This window comes from Pleurodeles waltl, chromosome 6 (genome assembly GCF_031143425.1).
Source record: "Pleurodeles waltl isolate 20211129_DDA chromosome 6, aPleWal1.hap1.20221129, whole genome shotgun sequence".
Classification (NCBI taxonomy): Eukaryota; Metazoa; Chordata; class Amphibia; order Caudata; family Salamandridae; genus Pleurodeles; species Pleurodeles waltl.
The window spans coordinates 160,329,881-160,351,647 of record NC_090445.1 but is presented as its reverse complement, the minus strand read 5'-3'; the positions used below and the strand labels follow the sequence as shown (position 1 = coordinate 160,351,647).

General features: G+C 48.2%; 1 protein-coding gene across 4 annotated transcripts in view; it reads right to left on the bottom strand.

The window, feature by feature from the left end:
* The window catches only part of ATP6V0A1 (ATPase H+ transporting V0 subunit a1), a 221,698-nt gene that overhangs the window by 153,024 nt on the left and 46,907 nt on the right, over positions 1–21,767 (bottom strand). For 2 of the 4 annotated variants that reach the window (XM_069237704.1, XM_069237705.1), the window contains exons 6-8: positions 20,994–21,100; positions 20,433–20,559; positions 1,160–1,242 (exon numbers count right to left, since the gene is read on the bottom strand). In XM_069237704.1, the coding sequence (XP_069093805.1) occupies positions 1,160–1,242; positions 20,433–20,559; positions 20,994–21,100 (317 nt within the window). The remainder of the gene's footprint in view (positions 1–1,159; positions 1,243–20,432; positions 20,560–20,993; positions 21,101–21,767) is intronic. The other 2 variants (XM_069237706.1, XM_069237707.1) reach the window with 1 other exon arrangement.

Below are 21,767 nucleotides of genomic sequence, written 5' to 3'. Positions count from 1 at the left end.
CCTAAAATTACAGCAACCCCTCACCCCGCACCTAAAAACCTAAAACGACCACAACCCCCACCCCTAAAACCTAAACCACCCCAATCCCCCACCCCACCCCTAAAAACCTAAACCACCCCGACCCCCACCCCCAAATAGTAAAAATACCCGACCCCCACCCCTAAAACTAAAAATACCCCTCCCCCCAAACCTAAACCGCCCGACCCCCACCCCTAAAAATACCCTGACCCCCCACCCTCGCCCCTAAAACTGAAAATACCCCTCCCCTGCCCTAAACCGCCCCGATGATCCCTCCCCTAAAGCTAAAACCCCAACCCCCACCCCGCCCCTAAAACTAAAAATATCCCGACCCCCCTCCCCTAAAACTAAAACCCCCATCCCCCCCCACCCCAGCCCCTAAAACTAAAATCCCCCGACCCCGCCCCTAAAACTAAAAATACCCCGAACCCAACCCGGCCCTAAAACTAAAACCACAACCCCCACCCCGCCCCTAAAACTATAAAAACAATTTATAAAACTCCCCTCCCTCCCCCGACCCTAAACCTAAACCACCCCTCCCCTAAAACTAAAACCCCAACCCCACCCCTAAAACTAGAACCTCAACCCCCCACCTCCTCCCCTAAATCTAAAACCCCAACCCCCCGCCCCACCCCACTTACCTGACTCATCGCGTCGTCCTCCTCAGCCGACTCCCTTGTTCTGTGCCTTAACCACGCATGTGCGATGTTCAGCACATGCGTGGTTAAGGCACAAAACAACGAAGATGTGGTTAACGAAAGCGTTGTTCCGCTTTCGTTGTCCACGACTTCGTTGTTACGGAGTCGGCGTTCAGGGAGTTTACCTGTACGTATAAAAGGCAATGGTCATGTTGTACTGTACTCTAGAAATTACTACTATGAATTGCTACTATAAGGGAGGCGTTTATAAGTTAAGGGAGTTTAGACAAAGTAAAATAAAATTTAGTGTACATAAAGTTGGACAAGTACACATTACTAGCTTAAACAAAAAACTTAAAAGGTAGTAAATGCACTATGCTTGTAGAATGGGATGCGTGACCGAATGGTTCCTCACAACTTTACAATGCTTATTTGAGCAGACTTAACTATGAAAAAAATGGGTCATGCATTCTTAAATCTACCTACATGGAGTTGATGCTTACCCCTCGCAGATTTTCTTTACACGGTTCTTCAGCTGGTCTCCTTGGAAGAAGATAATGAACACAGACTTGTGGACGTAATCACCCTAGTAACAATAAAATTAAGAAGATGTGAATGAGCTGTAAAATCTGACATATAATTATGTGTCCACTGCGGAGATCAGCTCCAGTCCCAGTTCCATACTGGTCAGCAAGGGGCGCAGGAAAAAGAATGGCAAGTTGTTCTCCTCCTCAGTAGGAAAGTCTGTGCTCAATGGGGAGGAGTAGAAAGACTCGGGTGGAGTTTAACTTCCGACAGCCGCTTTTATCACGAGTAAAAGTAGTGTGAAAAAAGCTTTTGCCACCAATGCCACCCAGTATTTTGGTGGGAGCAGATCCACTGCAACTCGAGCCCCTTTCTGTAACACTACACCATACAATGTGGTGTGGCATTAGTTTGATAGTAGGAGAACATATGACATAAATCAATGTATAAAAATGGGCTCAGCCAACGTCAACATTTTCCTGAGTGGGATCATTTAGTGTAATTAAGAAGTGTGGTGAAAACGAATATCTGAATACAATAAAAACACGTCAGTACACTAGGTGATGAAATTTCCACAGATTATCGTTTCTGAGCAGTGAAATTGTATGTCTGTGCAAATGTGATGGTCATTTCAACTGAAAATGTGTTGTCTGTAATGACAGTGTACTACCACACCATGATACTCCACACTAAGCAACTCCACTCTACAACACTCTATTCACCTCTATGCCCTTACATTCTATGCCACTCCATTCTATGACACTCCACTCTAAGACACTTGAACATGCCACTCTACTCTATGCCACTCTACTGGATGCCCCTCGGCTCGTCTACCCCACTACACTCAAATCTACCCCACTCTACTTCACTACAATCTATGCCAATCTACTCCACTCCAATCTACCCCGCTCCACTCCACTCCACCCAATATACCCTACTCATCCACCCAACTACCCCATTCCATCCACGCAATCTACGGCACTCCATCCAATCAATCTACCATACTGCACTCCAATCCACTCCACACCACTCCAATCTATACAACTCCACTCCAATCTCCACCACTTCACCCCAATCAACTCCAGTCCACCCAAATCTACCACACTCCACTCTACCTCAATCTACCCTATTCCAATCTACCCCGCTTCACTCCAACCTACCCCAATCCACTTCACTACAGTCTACGCCAATCTACTCCACTCCACCCAATATACCCTAGTTTCATCCACCCAACTACCCCATTTCATCCATGCAACCTACTCCACTCCATCCAATCAATCTACACTACTTCACCCCAATCAACTCCAGTGCACCCAAATCTACCCCACTCACTCTACCTCAATCTACCCTACTCCAATCTACCCCGATTCACTCCAATCTATCCCACCCCACCTGATGTAAACCAATCAACCACACATCAATTGAGCCCACTCAAATCTAACTCACTGCACCCCACTCCAATCTACCCCACTCCATTCAATCTACCTCACTCCAGTCTACCCCACTTCACTATATTATACCCAATCCACTCTACTACGATCCAATCTACCCCACTCCAATCTACCCCAATCCACCTGATCTAACCCAATCAGCCACACATCAATCAACCCTACTCAAATCTATCCCAACCTACCCCACTCCAATCTATCCCAATCCACCCCACTCCAATATACCCCACTACGTTCTACCCCAATGCACCCTACTCCACTACACCCTCCTAATCTACCCCACTCCAATCTCCACTCCAATCTACCTCACTCCACTCCACCCCATTTTAATCTACCCCACCCCACACCATTACCATCCAATCCACTCCACTCTACCTCAATCCACTCCAGTCTACCCCAATTTACCGCACTCCACTCCAGTCTACCCCACTCCAACCTACCCCATTACACTCCTACCTATCAACCCACTACACTCTAATCTACCCCAATTCACCCCAATCTCCCCAACGCTAATTGACCCCAATACACTCATTGCAATCTACCCCACCCCATTCTACCCCAAATCAAATCAAATCATTAACATTTATAAAGCGCGCTACTCACCCGTGCGGGTCTCAAGGCGCTAGGGGAAAAGGGCGGGGGGGTTACTGCTGCTCGAAAAGCCAGGTTTTTAGGAGTCTCCGGAATGCGGAGTGGTCCTGGGTGGTCCTGAGGCTGGTGGGGAGGGAGTTCCAGGTCTTGGCTGCCAGGAAGGAGAAGGACCTCCCACCCGCAGTGGAGCGGCGGATGCAAGGGACGGCAGCGAGCGCGAGGCCCGAGGAACGGAGGAGACGGGTGGGGGCGTAGAAGCTGAGGCGACGGTTGAGGTAATTCGGTCCCTTGTTGTGGAGGGCTTTGTGTGCGTGGGTGAGAAGTCGGAAGGTGATCCTTTTGCTGACTGGGAGCCAATGCAGGTGTCTCAGGTGTGCGGAGATGTGGCTGTTGCGGGGTATGTCGAGAATGAGGCGGGCCGAGGCGTTTTGAATACGTTGCAGGCGTTTTTGGAGCTTGGCGGTGGTCCCAGCATAGAGGGTGTTGCCGTACCCCACTGCAATCTACCCCACTCAACTTCACTCCAGGCTACCCCAACCCACCCTAATCTACCCAACTCCACTCCAATTTATCCCAGACCACCTGATTTAACCCAATCAACCATACAAATCGACCCCACTGAAATCGACCCCAATTGACCCCACTGAAATCTACCCCAATCGACCCCTTTGTTGTAAGGAACCATTTGGTCATGCTTCTCATTGTGCCCCGATCGATCTCCCCTCACTCCACTCAAATATATATCACTCCTCTCTATCCCATCTACCCACTCCTCTCTATCCAAATTTAACCTACTCCAATCTACCACAACCTTCCCCACTCCAATCTACCACAATCGAATCCACTCCAATCTACCAGTCTAACCCACTCCAATCTACCCCAATTTACTCCCATCTACCCAAATCTACACCAATCTACCCCACTCCATTCCAATCTACCGCACTACACTCCAGTATTATACAGTTTACCCCACTCCAATCCACCCAAACAACTCCACTTTGCCCAACTTCACTCCAATCTAATCCACTCTACAGCGATCCATTCTAGCCCACTCTAACCCAATCTACCACATTCCACTCTACCCCAATCTACCCACTCCACTCTACCCCAATCTACCCACTCCACTCTACCCCAATCTACCCCACTCCACTCTAACCCAATCTACCCCACTCCACTGTAACCCAATCTACCCCACTCCACTGTAACCCAATCTACCCCACTCCAATCTTCCCCACTTCACTCCAATCTATCCCAATCCGCTCCACTCTACCCCAATCGACCCAATTTAACTGCTATCTATCGAAATCCACACGATCAAACCCAAACAACCACACACACCAATTGACCCCACTCCAATCTACCCCAATCTACAATACTCGACTCAAATTTACCCCAAACTACACCACTCCAATCTACCCCAATCTATCCCACTCCAATCTCCCCTCTCCACACCGATGTACCCTACTCCACTACACTCTCCTAATCTACCCCACTCCAATCTCCACCTCCACTCCAATCTACCTCACACCACTTCATCCCACTCCTCTCTACCCCATCCACCCATTTCCTTCTCCCACAATTTATCCTTCTCCAATCTACCACAATCAACCCCACACCAATCTACCACAATCTACCCTACTCCAATCTACCACAGTCTACCCCACTCCAATCTACCACAGTCTACCCCACTCCAATCTACCACAGTCTACCCCACTCCAATCTACCACAGTCTACCCCACTCCAATCGACCCCAGCCTGTCCACTAAATCTACCCCAGCCTACCACACTCCAATCTACCAGTCTAGCCACTCCAACCTACCCCACTCCACTCCAATATTATCCAGTTTGTCCCAGTCCCATTCACCCAAACTACTCCACTCCACTTTGCCCCACTACACTCCAATCTAATCCAATCGACCCCAATCCACCGCAATCCATTCTACCTCACTCAACTCTACCCTACTCCAATCTATCTCACTCCACTATGATCCAATCCACTCCACTAGGATTCAATCTACCCCACTCCAATGTACCTTAATCCACCCAACTACACTCCAATCTATCCCACTACATCTAATATATCCCAGTCAACCACACACCAATTGACCCCACTTTAATCTACCCCAATCTATCACAGTCAAATCAAATCTACCCCAATCCACACCAATCAAATCTACCCCACTCCACTGTACCCCAATGTACCCTACTCCACTACACCCTCCTAATCTACCCCACTCCAATCTCCACCGCCACTCCAATCTACCCCACTCCATTCAATCTACTACACTCCACTATAATCTATCCCACTCCTCTCTACCTCATCCACCCACTCCCCTCTCCCCCAATTTACCCAACTCCAATCTACCACAATCTACCCCAGTCTACCCCATGCCAATCTACCCCACTTCACTCCAATCTACCCCACTTCACTCCAATCTACCCCACTTTACTTCAATCTACCCCACTTTACTTCAATCTACCCCACTCCACTTCAATCTACTTCACTCTACTTCAATCTACTCCACTCCTCCAGTCTACCCCACTCCAACTCACCCAAACTACTCCACCCCACTTTGCCCCACTTCACACCAATCTAATCTACCCCAATCCACTCCAATCCACCCAAATCCACTCCAATCTACCACAATCGACTATACTTCACTCCAATCAACCCAATCCACTCCACTATGATCCAATCTACGCCACTCCAATCCACTCCACCCAAATATACCCAAATCCACTCCAATCTTTCGCACTCCACCTGATCTAACCCAATCAGCCACACACCAATCAACCCCACTCCAATCTACCAAGCTCAACTCAAATATACCCCAATATACCCCAAACCAATCTACCCCAATGTACCCTACTCCACTAACACCCTCCTAATCTACCCCACTCCAATTGCCATCTCCACTCCAATCTACCCCACCCCATTCAATGTTCCCCACCCCAATTTATCCCACTCCTCTCTATCACATCCACCCACTCTCCTCTCCCCAATTTACTGCAGTCCACTCCATTCTACCCCACTACACTCATACCTATCCACCCCACTCCATTCTACCCCCATCCCACCCCAATCTCCCCAACGCCAGTTGACCCCAATACACCCCGATCCAATCTATCCCACCCCATTCTACCCCACTGCAATCTAACCCACTCAACTTCACTCCAATCTACCCCACTCGTCACTCAAATCTACCCCACTCAACTACACTCCAAATGACTCCACTAAAGTCCACTACAAACTACCCCACTCGAATCTACCCCACCCCCCTTACTTTTAACCATGCTCAACACCAGCCACAGTGATGTACACCATGTCTAAAATACACTGCCAAAGCCAATAGCTCTCACATAGGTGAGACCTGTTGGCTTTACCCTACTCGTTATTTATTAGTTATGTATAGTCCTCGCACAACAGGGCTTTCATGACATTTTCATGAATGTGAAGCAGAGGTGGCCAGGTAGACAGCTGCTACCCCTAAGCTTGCCCTGGAGTCCCTCTCGGGTGATAGTGCACTCTAAAGGTCAAAATAACATAACAACACAACATAAAAAATGTTAACCTTGGCATGGTCTTGGGAGTCCAGAAGGCAGAAGCTGCAGGATAAGACACAGGGGGTTGGGGGCCCTTTGTCGATTTAATCAATAAATCAATCAGGAATTTATAAAGCGCACTACTCACCCGTGAGGGTCTCAAGGCACTGAGGTGGGGGCGGGTGTTGCTACTGCTCGAAGAGCCAGGTCTTGAGAAGTTTCCTGAAGGTAAGGAGGTCTTTGGTCTGACGCAGGTGGGTGGGAAGTGTGTTCCACGTCTTGGCTGGGAGGTGCAAGAATGATCTGCCACCGGTTGTAGTTCTGCGGATGGGTGGGACAGTTGCGAGGGCGGCGTAGCGGAGATGCCGGGGTGGGGTGTAGAAGGAGATCCGTCTGTTGAGGTATTCTGGTCCGGTGTTGTGCAGTGCTTTGTGTCCGTGGGTGAGGAGTCTGAAGGTGATTCTCTTGTTGACTGGGAGCCCGTGCAGGGCTCTTAAATGGCCTGTGATGTGGCAGTGCCGGGGGATGTCCAGGATGAGGCGTGTGAGGCGTTCTGGATGCGTTGCAGCCTCTTCTGGAGTTTGTCCATGGTTCTTTAATGATTCTTTAATGTATAGTCCATTTTCTAACCCCTCAGCAGCAGATAAAAAAAAAAACATGTTGAGAGGCTAAAGGAGGGACAGGCAGCCACGACTGTAAGGCCATTGGGGGCGGAGGGGGTTGGTTTCCGAGGGCAGAGGAGGGCAGAAAAAAACTGAATGTGCTCAGTCAGGGATCATACATGGAGCGCAAACACAGCGCTTGGCGGATAACAGAAGCTTGTGTGTGGAACTGCCCCCCTTGAGGTGAAAAGTCCTAAACAACACGTTGCCAACAACGCAGATGTTTCCTACGCAAGTGTAACAATGCTTCCCAGAACAACGCATGCCTTTTTCTCCGCCATAACCACGAATGTGCCAAACTAAGAATATGCGTGGTTAAGGCAGAGAAAAAGGAAGAGAGCTCGGGAGAGGACGTGGTGGGGTAAGTGGGGCTGGGGCACAGTTGGGGGGTAGTTTTTAGGGGTGGGTGGATTAAAGGCTTAGAGTGGTTGGGGAGGGTCAGACTTTTTTTTATTTTTAGGGGCGAGGGTGGGGGATTTGGGGAAGTTTTGTTTTTAGGGCTTAGGGTGGGGGCGAGGTAGTTTATTTTTTAGGGGCGGGGAAAGGTTTAAGGAAGGGCGGGAGGAGAGGAGGAAGGATCGGGAGAGGACACGGTGAGGTAAGTGGGGTTGGGGCAGGGTTTGGGGATAGTTCTTTGTGGTGGGGGTGGATTTAGGGCTTAGGGTGGGTGAGGGGGCCGGGGTAGTTAATTTGTTAGGGGCAGGAGTGGAGGGAGTCGGGTAAGTTTATTTTTTAAGAGTTTAGAGTGGGTGTGGGGGTCGGGTAGTTTACTTACTAGGGATGGGGAAGGTTTTAGGGCTCAGGGCGGGTGGGGGCATGGGAGTAGTTTAGTTTTTAGGGGAAGGGGTGGGGGGGATCAGGGTAGTTTTAGGGGGGGCTGAGGGTGGGTGGGGGGTTGGGGTAGTTTAGTTATTAGGGGTGGGGGAAGGTTGTAGGGCTCTGTGTGTGTTGGGAGGCCTTGGGCTAGTTTAGTTTTTATGGTCAGGGGTAGGCGGATTGTGATAGTAGATTTTTAGGGCTTAGGGCGGGTGGGGGGGCGGGTCGTTTAGTTAGTAGGGGTGGGGGAAGGTTTTAGGGCTCATGGCAGGTGGGGGGTGTCAGGGTAGTTTAGTTTTTAGAGGCAGGGTGGGGGGGTCAAGGCTTTTTTTTTAATTTTTTTTTTAGGGCTTAGGGTGGGTGGGGGGTCAGTGTACTTTACTTAGTAGGGGTGTGGGAAGGTTTTAGGGCTTAGGGCGGGTGGGGGTGTCAAGATTGTTTACTTATTAGGAGTGGGGGTAATTTTGGGCTCAGGACGGGTGGGGGAGTTAAATGACAGAACCATGCATGACGTTTCCGTAATGCCTTCACTAAGCATGCTTTTACAACGAAATGTGTTGTAAGGGCATGCGTGGAAAAGACACCGTCATTGTACCAACCGCATTTTTAAGGCATGTGTTGTTTAGGTATGCGTGGTTCTGTCATACAACTCCCCCTCGAGCTCTTAGTTAAATGAATGTTTTCAGAGGCACAAGTTTGAGATGCGTCTTCTAGTCACTGTCAGAAATCCGTTTTTAACAGCTCACACGCGCAGCACGAGTGTTTTGCAAGGGTAGCCATGCCTTGGAAGAAACACTCGGAATTATCTGCGGGGGCACCCGGCGCCTCCCTGGGCTGAGCGTGGGGCACACCCTTCCGCTGCACATAGAGTGTTTGTTCAAGGGAACCACTGCAGCTGAAGAGAAGTGGGAGGAACTGTCGCGGCTCGTCGGAAAAACACATGAATGACATTTCTGCTGTGAAACAACACCTAGCTGGTTTATGTTTCTCATCGAGGAGGAAAGACTGGAAGGGTTTTTGTCTTCCACTTTAACAATGACAGGAGGGAATTGAGTGGTCTCCCCCCCCCCTTCTGAACTAAGCACAGCCTAGCATGAGGGCGGCAAACATTCAAATGACTTAATGGCGACTTAAACGCTAGGATATTGCACCGTGTTCATGTTCCAGCTTGGCGCCACCGCAAAGCCCCCTTTGGGAAAATAAACGTGAGTCCTTTTCTTATCTGTGTGGATGTCGATATTAAAAAGGCCTTTCTGCATTCCAGAGTACGATACTGTCTTACTCATGCTTGGGAAGAACATCTCAAGTTAACACACCCGGCATCACTCACTCTAGGTGCAACATCCGGACCTAACACTTCCTCGCAAGAGAAGGCTTGCCATAAGGGGGTAGCTGGCGGGGGGGCGGGCAGTATGATTTCCCAACAAGCATCGTGGCGTACCCAACGCAGAAGGACGGGTAGGGACAGAGGGACATGTGACGGGGGAACATTTGGAAAAGAGTGGACATTAGTTATTACTGCTGCCACATCCAACGAGGAGATGGAAGGCACGCGTGCTTTACTCTCAGCCGCTGCCTCGCACTTAGGGCTGGACTCTTCCTATTGGAGCAGAACCAAGAGTGATTTGCATAAGACTGGTTTCTGTCTAGAGTGGCACAGTGGCTGAACAACGATGGACGATTATGTCGATGGCTGAGATTATTTTGCGCGCTCCTTCCATCTGCTTGTCCACCCCGGTTTTGACAACGTTTCTTAACCTGGGTGCAAGCTGGCCCCAGGAAACCCTCCCACCTATGTCCAAGTGGAGGCTACTGACACATTCCGCGGCACCCATGATCTCGGTGTGTGCTTCCAAGAGGAGGGGCAGCCTGCACAGGGTACATTTGTATCTATTTATTAAGGATTCCTATAACGCTGGTAGTTTGGTGTGGAACAAACATGCTGGTCAAAGAAGCGGGTTGATGTAAGGCTCTATGGACGAGACATAGTGCTTTGAAGTTTGATCTTATCTTACTGGCAACAGATGGAGGGCTTTTAGAGAAAGAATGATGTGATTGCTGTAGTTCACGATAAACAGAAGACGGGCTGCGCCATTGCCCACCCTTTGGAGTTTGGCAATGGCTTTCTTGGGCAGGCTGACGTAGAGGCTGTTGCAGGAACCCAGGCCCACAAATTTAACTACAAAAGACGATAGTGATATTTTGAGTCAAGGGCAGACGGGGGAGGGCCACTTAGAGATGGTGAATATGATGGAAAGCAGACTTGGTGACAGCATTAATCTGAGAAGTGTATGGGAGGTTACTGGCGTGCATAACACAGAAGCTGTGAGCGACGTATACTTTGTGGATGATGATCAAGAGACTCAGGCCAGGAGAAAGGTAGGTAGTAAGGTTTGGGGCTCCCCAGAAGGGCCGCTTGTTTCCCTGTCATGCATGACCTTACTGAAAAAGCCCAACATCATGTACAAGGTGGTGCAATATGGGCATTCCCAGAAGGGGCATTGTTTCCCTGGCATGCACGACCTGTTACGCCGCGGCTCTCGCCGCGGCGCTCACCGAGGCCGCGGGCTCAGGGTGCCGCGGCGCGGCACCTCAATATCTCCGCGGCCGACACCCGGGTCACGGAGAGCGCCGCGACCGGCGCTCGGTCCACAGGGGACACCGCGGCTGATGCCTGGGTCGCGGGGGATACCGCGGCTCAGGCAGGAGCCGTGGAGGCTCCTAGGAGCCGGTTTACGGGTTGCGGCACTCGCCGCCTACCTTATTTTAAGCTCTGCCATAAAGGCAGACGCTACTTGGCAACGTACAGCGCTTTATGCGCTTAACCATTTATTTACTGCATGTTCACTTACCGATATCCTGGGAACAAACCCGAACCATTACACAAGGAGCACTTTATACTTCCCCTTTTTCTTCCCAGCATGCTGACCTCTTCCTCTCTGCCCAGCATGCATTGTCAGACGCATGTTTCTGATTCACTATTGTTTTCTTTTCCCCAATTCAAGATGGTGGCATTTCTACTTCCTATTTTTTACTTCCTGTCTAGGGGTATATAAGGGGATTTCAACTGCCTGTTCATTGCGTTGCATCACTCCTTGGTGATAGTCACGCTCCTATTTGATATCCTTCTGCGAATCCTGTCTGTTCCTGATTTGCCTTGTTTTCCTGCCTTCCTGAACTGCGGTCCTAATACCCTGGTGTCCTCCTTTTCGTTTCAGGGAGTTCCCGTGGAGGTTTTTTACCCTACTGGGGTTTTTCCTCTGGGACTCTTTCTGGAGGGCACGGACTGTAGTGGTTCGCTCATACCAAACAGCACCGTGGCTACCGGAAGGGGTCGCCCCTACCTCGGCCAGAGCAGAACCCGTCGGAACAAGGACCGTTCCCCTACACCTCTCCGCTGCGAGGGTAAGACCATTGAGAACCGCGACAGATTGCAACGCCCACAATTCCAGTTGCAGTCCGGAACTATGGATAACCCAGTGGCAAGCACAGAACCTGCTAACCAGGACCTACTGGCGACGATACAACAACAGGCTCAAGAACTCCAGCAACTACGTACTGAGAATACTGTTTATCGGCAAGCCTTTGCCTCCCGGACCACAGATGTCCCTGCAGTAGCCGCCTCTACACCTCGATTTTCCGGGGATCCCACCACATTAAAAGAATTCCTGGATGCCTTACCGGTGTACTTTGCCTTTCGTCCCTCGCAATTTGTACAAGATAAGACCAAGGTGGGGTATTTGATTAGCGCCTTATCAGGACCAGCCTTGGCCTGGGCCACACCTCTAGTAACCAGAAACGATCCCTGTCTATTTAATTATTCCACCTTTATCACTACTTTTAAACAGATGTTCGAACGCCCTGGACTCGAGGCGTCAGCAGAAGAGGCTCTTTGCGAAGTCCAACAAGGGAGTCAAGATGTATTACAATACATCACCCATTTCAGACAATTAGCTGCAGAAACAACCTGGGTGGAACGTACCTTGGTGACACTCTTCCGTAGAGGTCTAAGAGAGGACATCAAAGATGAACTAGTACATTCTGCCAGGATAGAAAACCTCAAAGGGTTGATGGACCAGGCACTAACGATAGAGTATCAGTTGAGTGAACGAAGAATGGAGAAAAAGAAGAGTCGGTTGCCTTCTCACTCAGTACCATCTCGTCCCTTCGCCCATCGTTCCGAGGAAGTCCACCCTGAATCCAAAGGGAATACCGAGGAAGAGCCCATGCAGATTGACACAGCTCGCGGACCGTTATCCGCCAGTGAAAGGGAACATCGACGAAGGAAGGGGCTTTGCCTATATTGTGGTGCAGCTGGTCACCTAATTCGCGCCTGCCCCATTCGTCCAACCAAGCCCTTGGGAAACGCCAACTCCCGTCCCCGGTAAGAAGGGCGAGGACGGGATATCGTGATATACCTTCTATTTGCTCTTCCAGGGAGAGAGGAACTGCTCTTTTTCTCTTACCAGTTACCCTCCATTTAACTGATGGACGTGAAGCAAGAACTTTGGCTTTATTGGACTGCGGAGCCAGTGGCCTTTATTTAGATGAAACCTGGGCCAAAGAACGACAGATAGCACAAATACCCAAAGAAATACCAGAACAGGTACATACCGTTGATGGATCGCTCTTGGCCTCTGGGCCTGTACAATACACCACCCCTACCTTCTGTTTACAGTTCGGTAAACATCAGGAGATTCTCTCGTTTGACTTAATCTCGTCACCACACCATGTCATGATCCTGGGAATTCCATGGCTTACCCGGCACAATCCTTACATCAACTGGGAAACAAAAACCATTTCGTTATCCTCCCATTTTTGTCAACACCACTGCTATCCGGCCGGGGATTATTGGTCCCCAAAAAATCTCTCAACAACACCTTCTCAGGTGGGAGGATCCATTAATGTCCTACAGGGAGTTCCCAGACAGTATCAGGACTATATCGATGTATTCCAGAAGCCAGAAAGACCTGAATTGCCACCCCACAGAGAATACGACTGTGCCATTTCTTTAGAGCCAGACACTGTAGTTCCTTTTGGGCGGATGTACTCCCTCACCGAACCAGAGAAACAAATTTTGAAGGAGTACCTAGATGAGAATCTACAAAGTGGGTTAATAACCCCCTCCTCTTCACCCGCCGGGGCTCCTCTTTTCTTTGTACCAAAGAAAACCAAAGATCTGCGTCCCTGTATCGATTTCAGAGGGTTAAACAGGATCACTATCAAAGACCGGTATCCGTTACCCCTCATCAAAGACATCTTAGAAGCAGTCAGAGGAGCCAAGAGATTCACTAAGCTGGATCTCCGAGGAGCCTATCATCTACTAAGAATCAGAGAAGGTGATGAATGGAAGACCGCCTTTAGAACACCTTTTGGTCACTTCGAATATAGAGTAATGCCCTTCGGACTCACTAATGCCCCGTCCATCTTTCAAAGATTCATGGATTCTATCTTTTCTGATCTTTTGCAACAAACAGTGGTAGTGTATCTTGACGATATCCTAATTTATTCGGTCCATCCAGAGGAACATTCCAAGCACGTCCGCCAAGTCTTAGAGAGACTCCGACAACATCATTTGTTCTGTAAGCCTGAAAAATGTGAATTTGATCAGATAGAAGTAAAATATTTGGGATACTGTATAGACCGAACCGGAGTTGCCATGGACTCAGACAAAGTACAGGCAATATTGGATTGGCCATCTCCTTCTTCCATTAAGGAGACTCAATGTTTTCTGGGACTAGCCAACTTCTACCGACAGTTCATAGCAGACTTTGCCCAGAGAACCAGCTTCATTACCCAAACCCTCAAAAAAGAACACCTAAAGAAAGGTTTTTGTTGGACACCAGGCGCTGAGTCAGCTTTTCAGGACTTAAAGAAAGCCTTTATTCAAGCCCCTATTCTTCGACACCCAGACACCAGCAAACAATTCATTGTTGTCACAGACGCCTCAGAAAGAGCCATTGGGGCTGCCTTGTTACAAAAACAAGACGATGATGACCTAGAACACCCTGTATTTTATCTGTCACACATACTATCTGATTCCGAGCGAAACTATTCCGTGCTAGAACGTGAATTACTCGCCTTAAAGGTCGCGTACACCGAATGGAGACACTTTTTGATGGGATCCAAGGAGCCCTTCGAAGCCCGGACCGATCACAGAAATCTACAGTGTTTAAGAAATTTCCAGTGCCAAAACAGCCGGCAGGCTCGATGGGCCTTCTTCTTCAGCCAATATGATTTCTATATCACCTACATCCCTGGTTCTCAGAACATTCTGGCGGATGCCCTGTCCCGACGTTATCCTGGGTGCGGTGATTCTGCGGTTCAAAACTTATTTGACAACAATAAAATCATAGGGGTAACACAGACCTTTTTAGATCAAGTCAAGTCTGAATATGCCCGTCTACACGAAACAGAACTAAAAAGGTTACGTCCACAGTTGCATAGATCGTGACTACTATTATCATGATAAGGCCCTGTTTTTACCCACTAAAACAGTGCAAATCGAAGCTTTACGCATGTGCTCAAGCCAAGACACCCCGAACCAGACCTGTGGGGTTACTCCGCCCATTACCTGTTCCCCCAGGCCCATGGCATACCATATCCACCGATTTTATGTGCGCTTTACCTTCCTCAATGGGAAACCACGTCATAATGGTAACTGTGGACTCCTTCACCAAGATGGCCCACTTCACAGCCTTGAGAAAGTTACCTACGGCAAAGGAATTAAGTCAGGTCTTTACTCAAGAAATATTCAGACTACATGGGCTACCCCAAGTTATTATATCGGACAGGGGTCCTCAATATATCTCCCGTTTCTGGAATCAATTCTGCAAGATCTTGGGGATCCAGGTAGCCTTATCATCCGGGTTCCACCCTCAAACAAATGGACAAACGGAACGACTCAATCAGGGTCTCGAACAGTACTTACGTAGCTTCTGTAACGCTACACAAAGTAATTGGGCTCCCTACTTACCGCTTGCAGAATTCTCCTATAATAACTCTCTACACAGTGCCTCTAAACACTCTCCTTTCTATGGCTCTTATGGTTTCCATCCCAGGGCCTTCCCAACTCCCCTGAGGGACATCTCCAATCTTCCCGCCATCTCCTCTTTCGTTCGACGGCTACGGGGTATACAGCGAATTATCCATTCCAACCTTGTGTCCACCAAGTCCCGTATGAAGAAGATGGCAGATAGGAGACGCTGTGCAGCTCCTCTATATCAGGTCCATGATAAAGTCTGGCTCTCCTCTAGATTCCTACCTCTCCGACTCACCCAAAACAAATTCAAACCCCGCTTTTATGGTCCCTTTCTCATTCTCAAGAAAATCAACCCAGTATCTATGCGTCTTCTCCTACCTCGGACGTGGAAGATCCACCCTGTATTCCATGTCTCGCAACTGAAACCTTACCGTCCTGATCTTTTTCATAGGCAGTTGCCCTGTCCCCCTCCTCTGTTGGTTGATAACGTGCCTGAGTACGAAGTTCAAGAGATCTGTGACTCTCGGTTTTTCCATGGGCACCTCCAGTATCTTATTCATTGGAAGGGCTACCCTATGAGTGAATGTTCCTGGGAGGATGCCTCCTCAGTTCATGCTCCTCTTTTGATCCGCCGCTTTTTTCGGCTTTTCCCTCACAAACCCGGGGCCTCGGGGAGGGGGGCATACTGTTACGCCGCGGCTCTCGCCGCGGCGCTCACCGAGGCCGCGGGCTCAGTGTGCCGCGGCGCGGCACCTCAATATCTCCGCGGCCGACACCCGGGTCACAGAGAGCGCCGCGACCGGCGCTCGGTCCACAGGGGACACCGCGGCTGATGCCTGGGTCGCGGGGGATACCGCGGCTCAGGCAGGAGCCGTGGAGGCTCCTAGGAGCCGGTTTACGGGTTGCGGCACTCGCCGCCTACCTTATTTTAAGCTCTGCCATAAAGGCAGACGCTACTTGGCAACGTACAGCGCTTTATGCGCTTAACCATTTATTTACTGCATGTTCACTTACCGATATCCTGGGAACAAACCCGAACCATTACACAAGGAGCACTTTATACTTCCCCTTTTTCTTCCCAGCATGCTGACCTCTTCCTCTCTGCCCAGCATGCATTGTCAGACGCATGTTTCTGATTCACTATTGTTTTCTTTTCCCCAATTCAAGATGGTGGCATTTCTACTTCCTGTTTTTTACTTCCTGTCTAGGGGAATATAAGGGGATTTCAACTGCCTGTTCATTGCGTTGCATCACTCCTTGGTGATAGTCACGCTCCTATTTGATATCCTTCTGCAAATCCTGTCTGTTCCTGATTTGCCTTGTTTTCCTGCCTTCCTGAACTGCGGTCCTAATACCCTGGTGTCCTCCATTTCGTTTCAGGGAGTTCCCGTGGAGGTTTTTTACCCTACTGGGGTTTTTCCTCTGGGACTCCTTCTGGAGGGCACGGACTGTAGTGGTTCGCTCATACCAAACAGCACCGTGGCTACCGGAAGGGGTCGCCCCTACCTCGGCCAGAGCAGAACCCGTCGGAACAAGGACCGTTCCCCTACACCTCTCCGCTGCGAGGGTAAGACCATTGAGAACCGCGACACGACCTGACTGTAAATGCCCAACATCCTGTAAAAGGTGGTAGTTTGGCATTCCCAGATGGGGCCAATGTTTCCCTCTCATCCATTACTCGATTTCAAAAGCCTCAGATCTTCAACAATCACAATTCTCTTTGCCTAGTGTATCCTCGGACTGGCAGCAGGTGTAAGAGCTCAACGTGAGAGCACAGCTGGAATCTCACACTTCATGCAAGCGGAGAAGCCATCAGGGGCAACAAAGACAAACCATCTCAAATCATGCATAGCCAAAAGACAATGAGATCTGAAAGACTGTTTGATGTATAGCACATTTGTCACATGTCTAAGCGCAGTAAATAAGAGGCGTCACTCTTATACTATTTATGGGCTAATGTGAACACTTGCTTCACAACTGTAATTTACAGATCACCAAATGTGTCTGTTCAGCTGGTTGATCGACAGCACCACTTTGCAAGAGAACATACTTTGCCAGTCTCAGAATTATGAACCCTTAAGTTACCTTGCAGATAATATGCAGTTGTTAGCAGAAGGCACAAAACTCCTTAAGTTTCTTTATCACTTTGTAACTTGTCACCTGGCTGTTACACAAAATCTGTGAACAACCACACTAACCCACTGAGCTGCCATAACATGCATAAGTCTGAAGAAGCACACAATGCTCCGGAGTAGGCACATTAACCCTCTAAGCTATTTTGTGATGCACACCTGTGACCATGAATAACGCACATCTCTTCATTATGTGCATTATACACTTGAGCTACCGTACCAGCGAGCGTTAGAAGCTGATACTTGCTGGATACAGTCTGATTTCGGCAGTAGGTTCCTTGCCCCTATTAGCTATCCTAAAATTAAGTTTGCTTGTAATAAATTAACTGAGGCCGTTATATAAACACGTTTTCCTTACCAATTTATTTAGGGGCAGAGTTAGTACAATTAACGGGTATGCCTCGGACCCATAGGCTGCCGTCACTGTTTCAGCTCCTTATGATGTCACTCCCTTACAACTCCGCACCAAACCTGCCTCACACAATGTGTGGGTTCCTGGAGCAAACGTTTCACATTTCAGCATTGACTGGAAGCCTTGATTCAGTAATGACAGGAGCATGTCTTGAAGGGAGATAAGGCTGAGGCAAGAAGATGTGAAAAGGCCGTGTTCAAGCCCCTTCTTAGTTGAGAATTTTAAATCTGTTTTCAAAATACTGGGCTCCTGTTTGAGTTTTAAAGAGAAAATCTAGAAGAATTACATTTTACAATCAAAGGTAGTCTGTCAACGACGCCTGTTGCCATAAAAGGCAAAGTTTGGTGGTCCACATGATACAACCCTAGCTGGAATACAAATACCTAGAACTAAGGAACTGTAAGGGAAGCAAATGAACCACCAAAATAAAATAAACATTGTCAAGTCCAAAAAGTTTGACATTTGTACTGCGCTACTGGTTTTGCCAATTCCTGTTTGTGTACAAGAGAGCAAGTACAGCCAAGAACATCTTTAAAAAAAAAAAAACGGATGTTACAGGAAAAAAATATTGCTCGCTATTCAATAACACCCATTTGCAGATGCTCTTGTCTGCACTCACTGCTTCGTCTTACCGGCTGCTTGCTTACTGTAAAATAGTTCCACATCACTACAATGGCTGTGGAAGGGCACATCCAAACAGCCAAAAGAAGAGGGAGACTGAAATACTCCAGTGGGTTGGGTCAAGATGCGATTGTTGAGTCTCAAGCCAATGACTGAAAGTTGTAGAGCAAAATGACCCAATGGGGGAAGTAGGCTGACCCAAAACCCCAAAAGTGAAACAGGATACATACAAAACTTTTGCCAACAATGGCAGCATTAGAATACACATGAAACCTAAAAAAAGAGGAGACAAATATAAAGTGGTGCAGATGAGTGGAAAAAAGACATGGGAGAGACTAGAAACACTGAACGGGGGAGAGATTGGCAGGGTGTGGTGAAAAAAATGCAAGTGGTGCATGATCAGAGAATGGCAGGAAGTGCAGGAAAAGAGAGAGGAAGGAGGCCAGATGTGTAAGGGAAGCAATCGGCTGGCACCACAAAAGAAGAGAAGAAAGGAGGAGCAGAGGAAAAGGGCGGAGGTACAGGAGAGTAAACAGAGGAAAGGTGTAGACGAAAAGACATAAGATGCCGAGGAAGAGACAGATGGTGCAAAGAGACAGGGAGATGCTGCAGAGAAAGAGACAGGGAGACGCTGCAGAGGAAAAGATGGAGCAGAGGAAGAGGCAGGCTGCAAAGGAAGAGGCACGGAGATGATGCAGAGGAAGAGACATGGAGATGATGCAGAGGGAGAGACAGGGAGATGATGCAGCGGGAGAGACAGGGAGATGATGCAGCGGGAGAGACAGGGAGATGATGCAGCGGGAGAGACAGGGAGATGATGCAGCGGAAGAGACAGGGAGATGGTGCAGAGGAAGAGACAGGGAGATGGTGCAGAGGAAGAGACAGGGAGATGGTGCAGAGGAAGAGACAGGGAGATGGTGCAGAGGAAGAGTCAATAAGATGCGTCCGAGGAAGAGACAGGAAGATGAACAGAGGAAGAGACAGCTAGATACGCAGAAGGGACACCACAATGGGGCACAGAAAGAGAGAGAGGGAGACATTGCAGAAGAAGAGAACGGAATAAGGGGCAGAGTAAGAGGTAGGAATGATGGGTGAGAGGAGACAGGAATGAGGGACAGAAGAGACATGAAGGAAGGGTAGACAAAATAATAGGAAGTAGGTGAGGGGCAAAGACATGACGTTGTTGCAGAAGATGATACTGGAGGATGCTGCAGAGAAAAAGTTCATTCCAAAGAGAAAGATGCTGAGAAAGAGGCAGGAAGCTGTGCAGTTAGAGAGTCAGGAAACAGATGCTCGCTAAATGAACTTCAGCAAATACAGGTACTTGCCTAGTGGGAAAATTAGACTTGGGTATGGGTGGGAATTTGGCAGAGTACGTCATATGGAGACACAGTCCCACTGCCTGCTATGTCACAGCGACCATGTTTGGAAAAAACACTCCAGCCTATAAGAATATTCAAGTTTTGAAAAGTAGCATCCATCACAAATCGAGAAAGATGTATCCTATAATGCATGGTTCCCATGGATACGGTTTGGATACATGGCTTAGATAAAGCTTGGCACTCGGGTGCCAGGGACTGCAGCCACTCCGAATAAGACCAGGCTACAAACCAAAAGCAGCACTGACACTTTTATAACACCAAATCCATGTTGCACCAAACAGGGAGAGTGAGTAAGACCCTCTATAGAGGGGTCTGAGCTCCCTCCCATAAGGAACTTCTGAAAATACTCTCCAAATATTACATTTTTACTTAAGGATCTACAATAGCACACAGCACAGCAACATTATTCATTAGCAGTAGCAAAACTGCCCCATAAGGCCGCATACCACTGGGAAAAAGGTAAAGTGGTAAATGTTTTTATAGCGATCTGAAGAAAAAGGTCGCTGAAGTAACTATTTGTGCTGAAAATTGCTCTAGGATTAATGCAAGACATGCTTCTGAAAGTACTGAGTTCATTAATCAAGATAGCAGTGTACTCTGTAAGTACAGGCTTCCAAAGCACAGCTTAAGTCTGTATTTTCAGACACCGCTTTACAACTTACCGTGACAGGGTCCTCCAAGGGGTACTCAATTTCTGCTTGACGCAGGAACACGTTTCCACGACACACTCGCCACAGCATCCGCTCAAAGGTGGGGATCCGTTCCCGGCTGATGACCCCTGCCACAAAGCTGCAGAAATGCACAGAAAAGTTTAAAAGTAGCACTGTCACGTCACATGTGGGCACTATGTCACGTGCATTCAATTTATTCGAATGTAGTAATTATAGATCTTCAGTGGAGGTCATGAATAAATAAAATACATTAAACTGATTGGTACAGAGAACCGTGTAAATGGATTGGGACTATTTTTGTCCTTCACTTTATAAGATGGTATTTCTGCACCTATAAAAGGATCAGGCTGAAATGAACTAAGTTTATGGTAAACAACTATAAACATTTCCTACTCCATCTACCTGGATATAGAATACAAATGTATTCCCTTTATTTAAACTTAAAGATTAAGGATACTTTGTCTCAGAAACCTCTTGATAAGGAGCTGGAGCTATAAAAACCCAGTGTGTAAAGTCCATATGCACCATCAGATTAAGCTGAGCAATAGTTACCCAAGACGCAACGGGGCTCCTCTTCCGATCTCGCTTGGCTCCAACAGCGTGGACGACTCCTCCAGCAGGTCTGGATCCGCCATCTGCTGATGATGATGCAATTCAGCCTGAATTCACAAATCAATTAATAACTAATCAACTCGTTAGTGGCATGCAGGGAACGAGGAACCAGGTGACAGAGAAAAGAACCAAAAGGTAAAGGACAGCAAAGAACAAGAAAAAAAGAGGAAAAATAAATCTAAGGTCATGGGCAAGGCAATGGGGAAGGAAGACAGACATACCAATATAGTGGATGGAGTGCCAACCCCACTCTGCGCACAGCCTTTTGTCGCGCATGGGGTGGTGTTGGTAACATCCCCACAGGCAGCCTCCAGGAGGCAGCCAACCACAAAGGCAGGGATTTGAATAGAAAAAATAAGGAATGCAAGGGAAAGCTAATGCTTGGTGGAAATTATTTTCTGTAAACACTGCATGTCCGTGTAGAGGGCATAAGCTGTACATGTGAGCTTTGGGAAAATATGATGCTCCTTCCCAATTCTGCAAGCAAAACCTTAGTGTGGAAAAAAAATGCCCATCCCTTACTTTTAAAAAGGTTATCTCTTCAACATGCCATTTCATGCAGGAGAGAGAGGGCACCAACCTCAAACTGCACAAAAAGACATCTTGGTCCAATTTTTGTCTGATTCTTATCCGAAGTACCATTCTTTATGAACACAAAGCCAAAGTCCCTAACATGAACACGTCAAGTGTGCGATCCTCTTTTCCAATATCTTT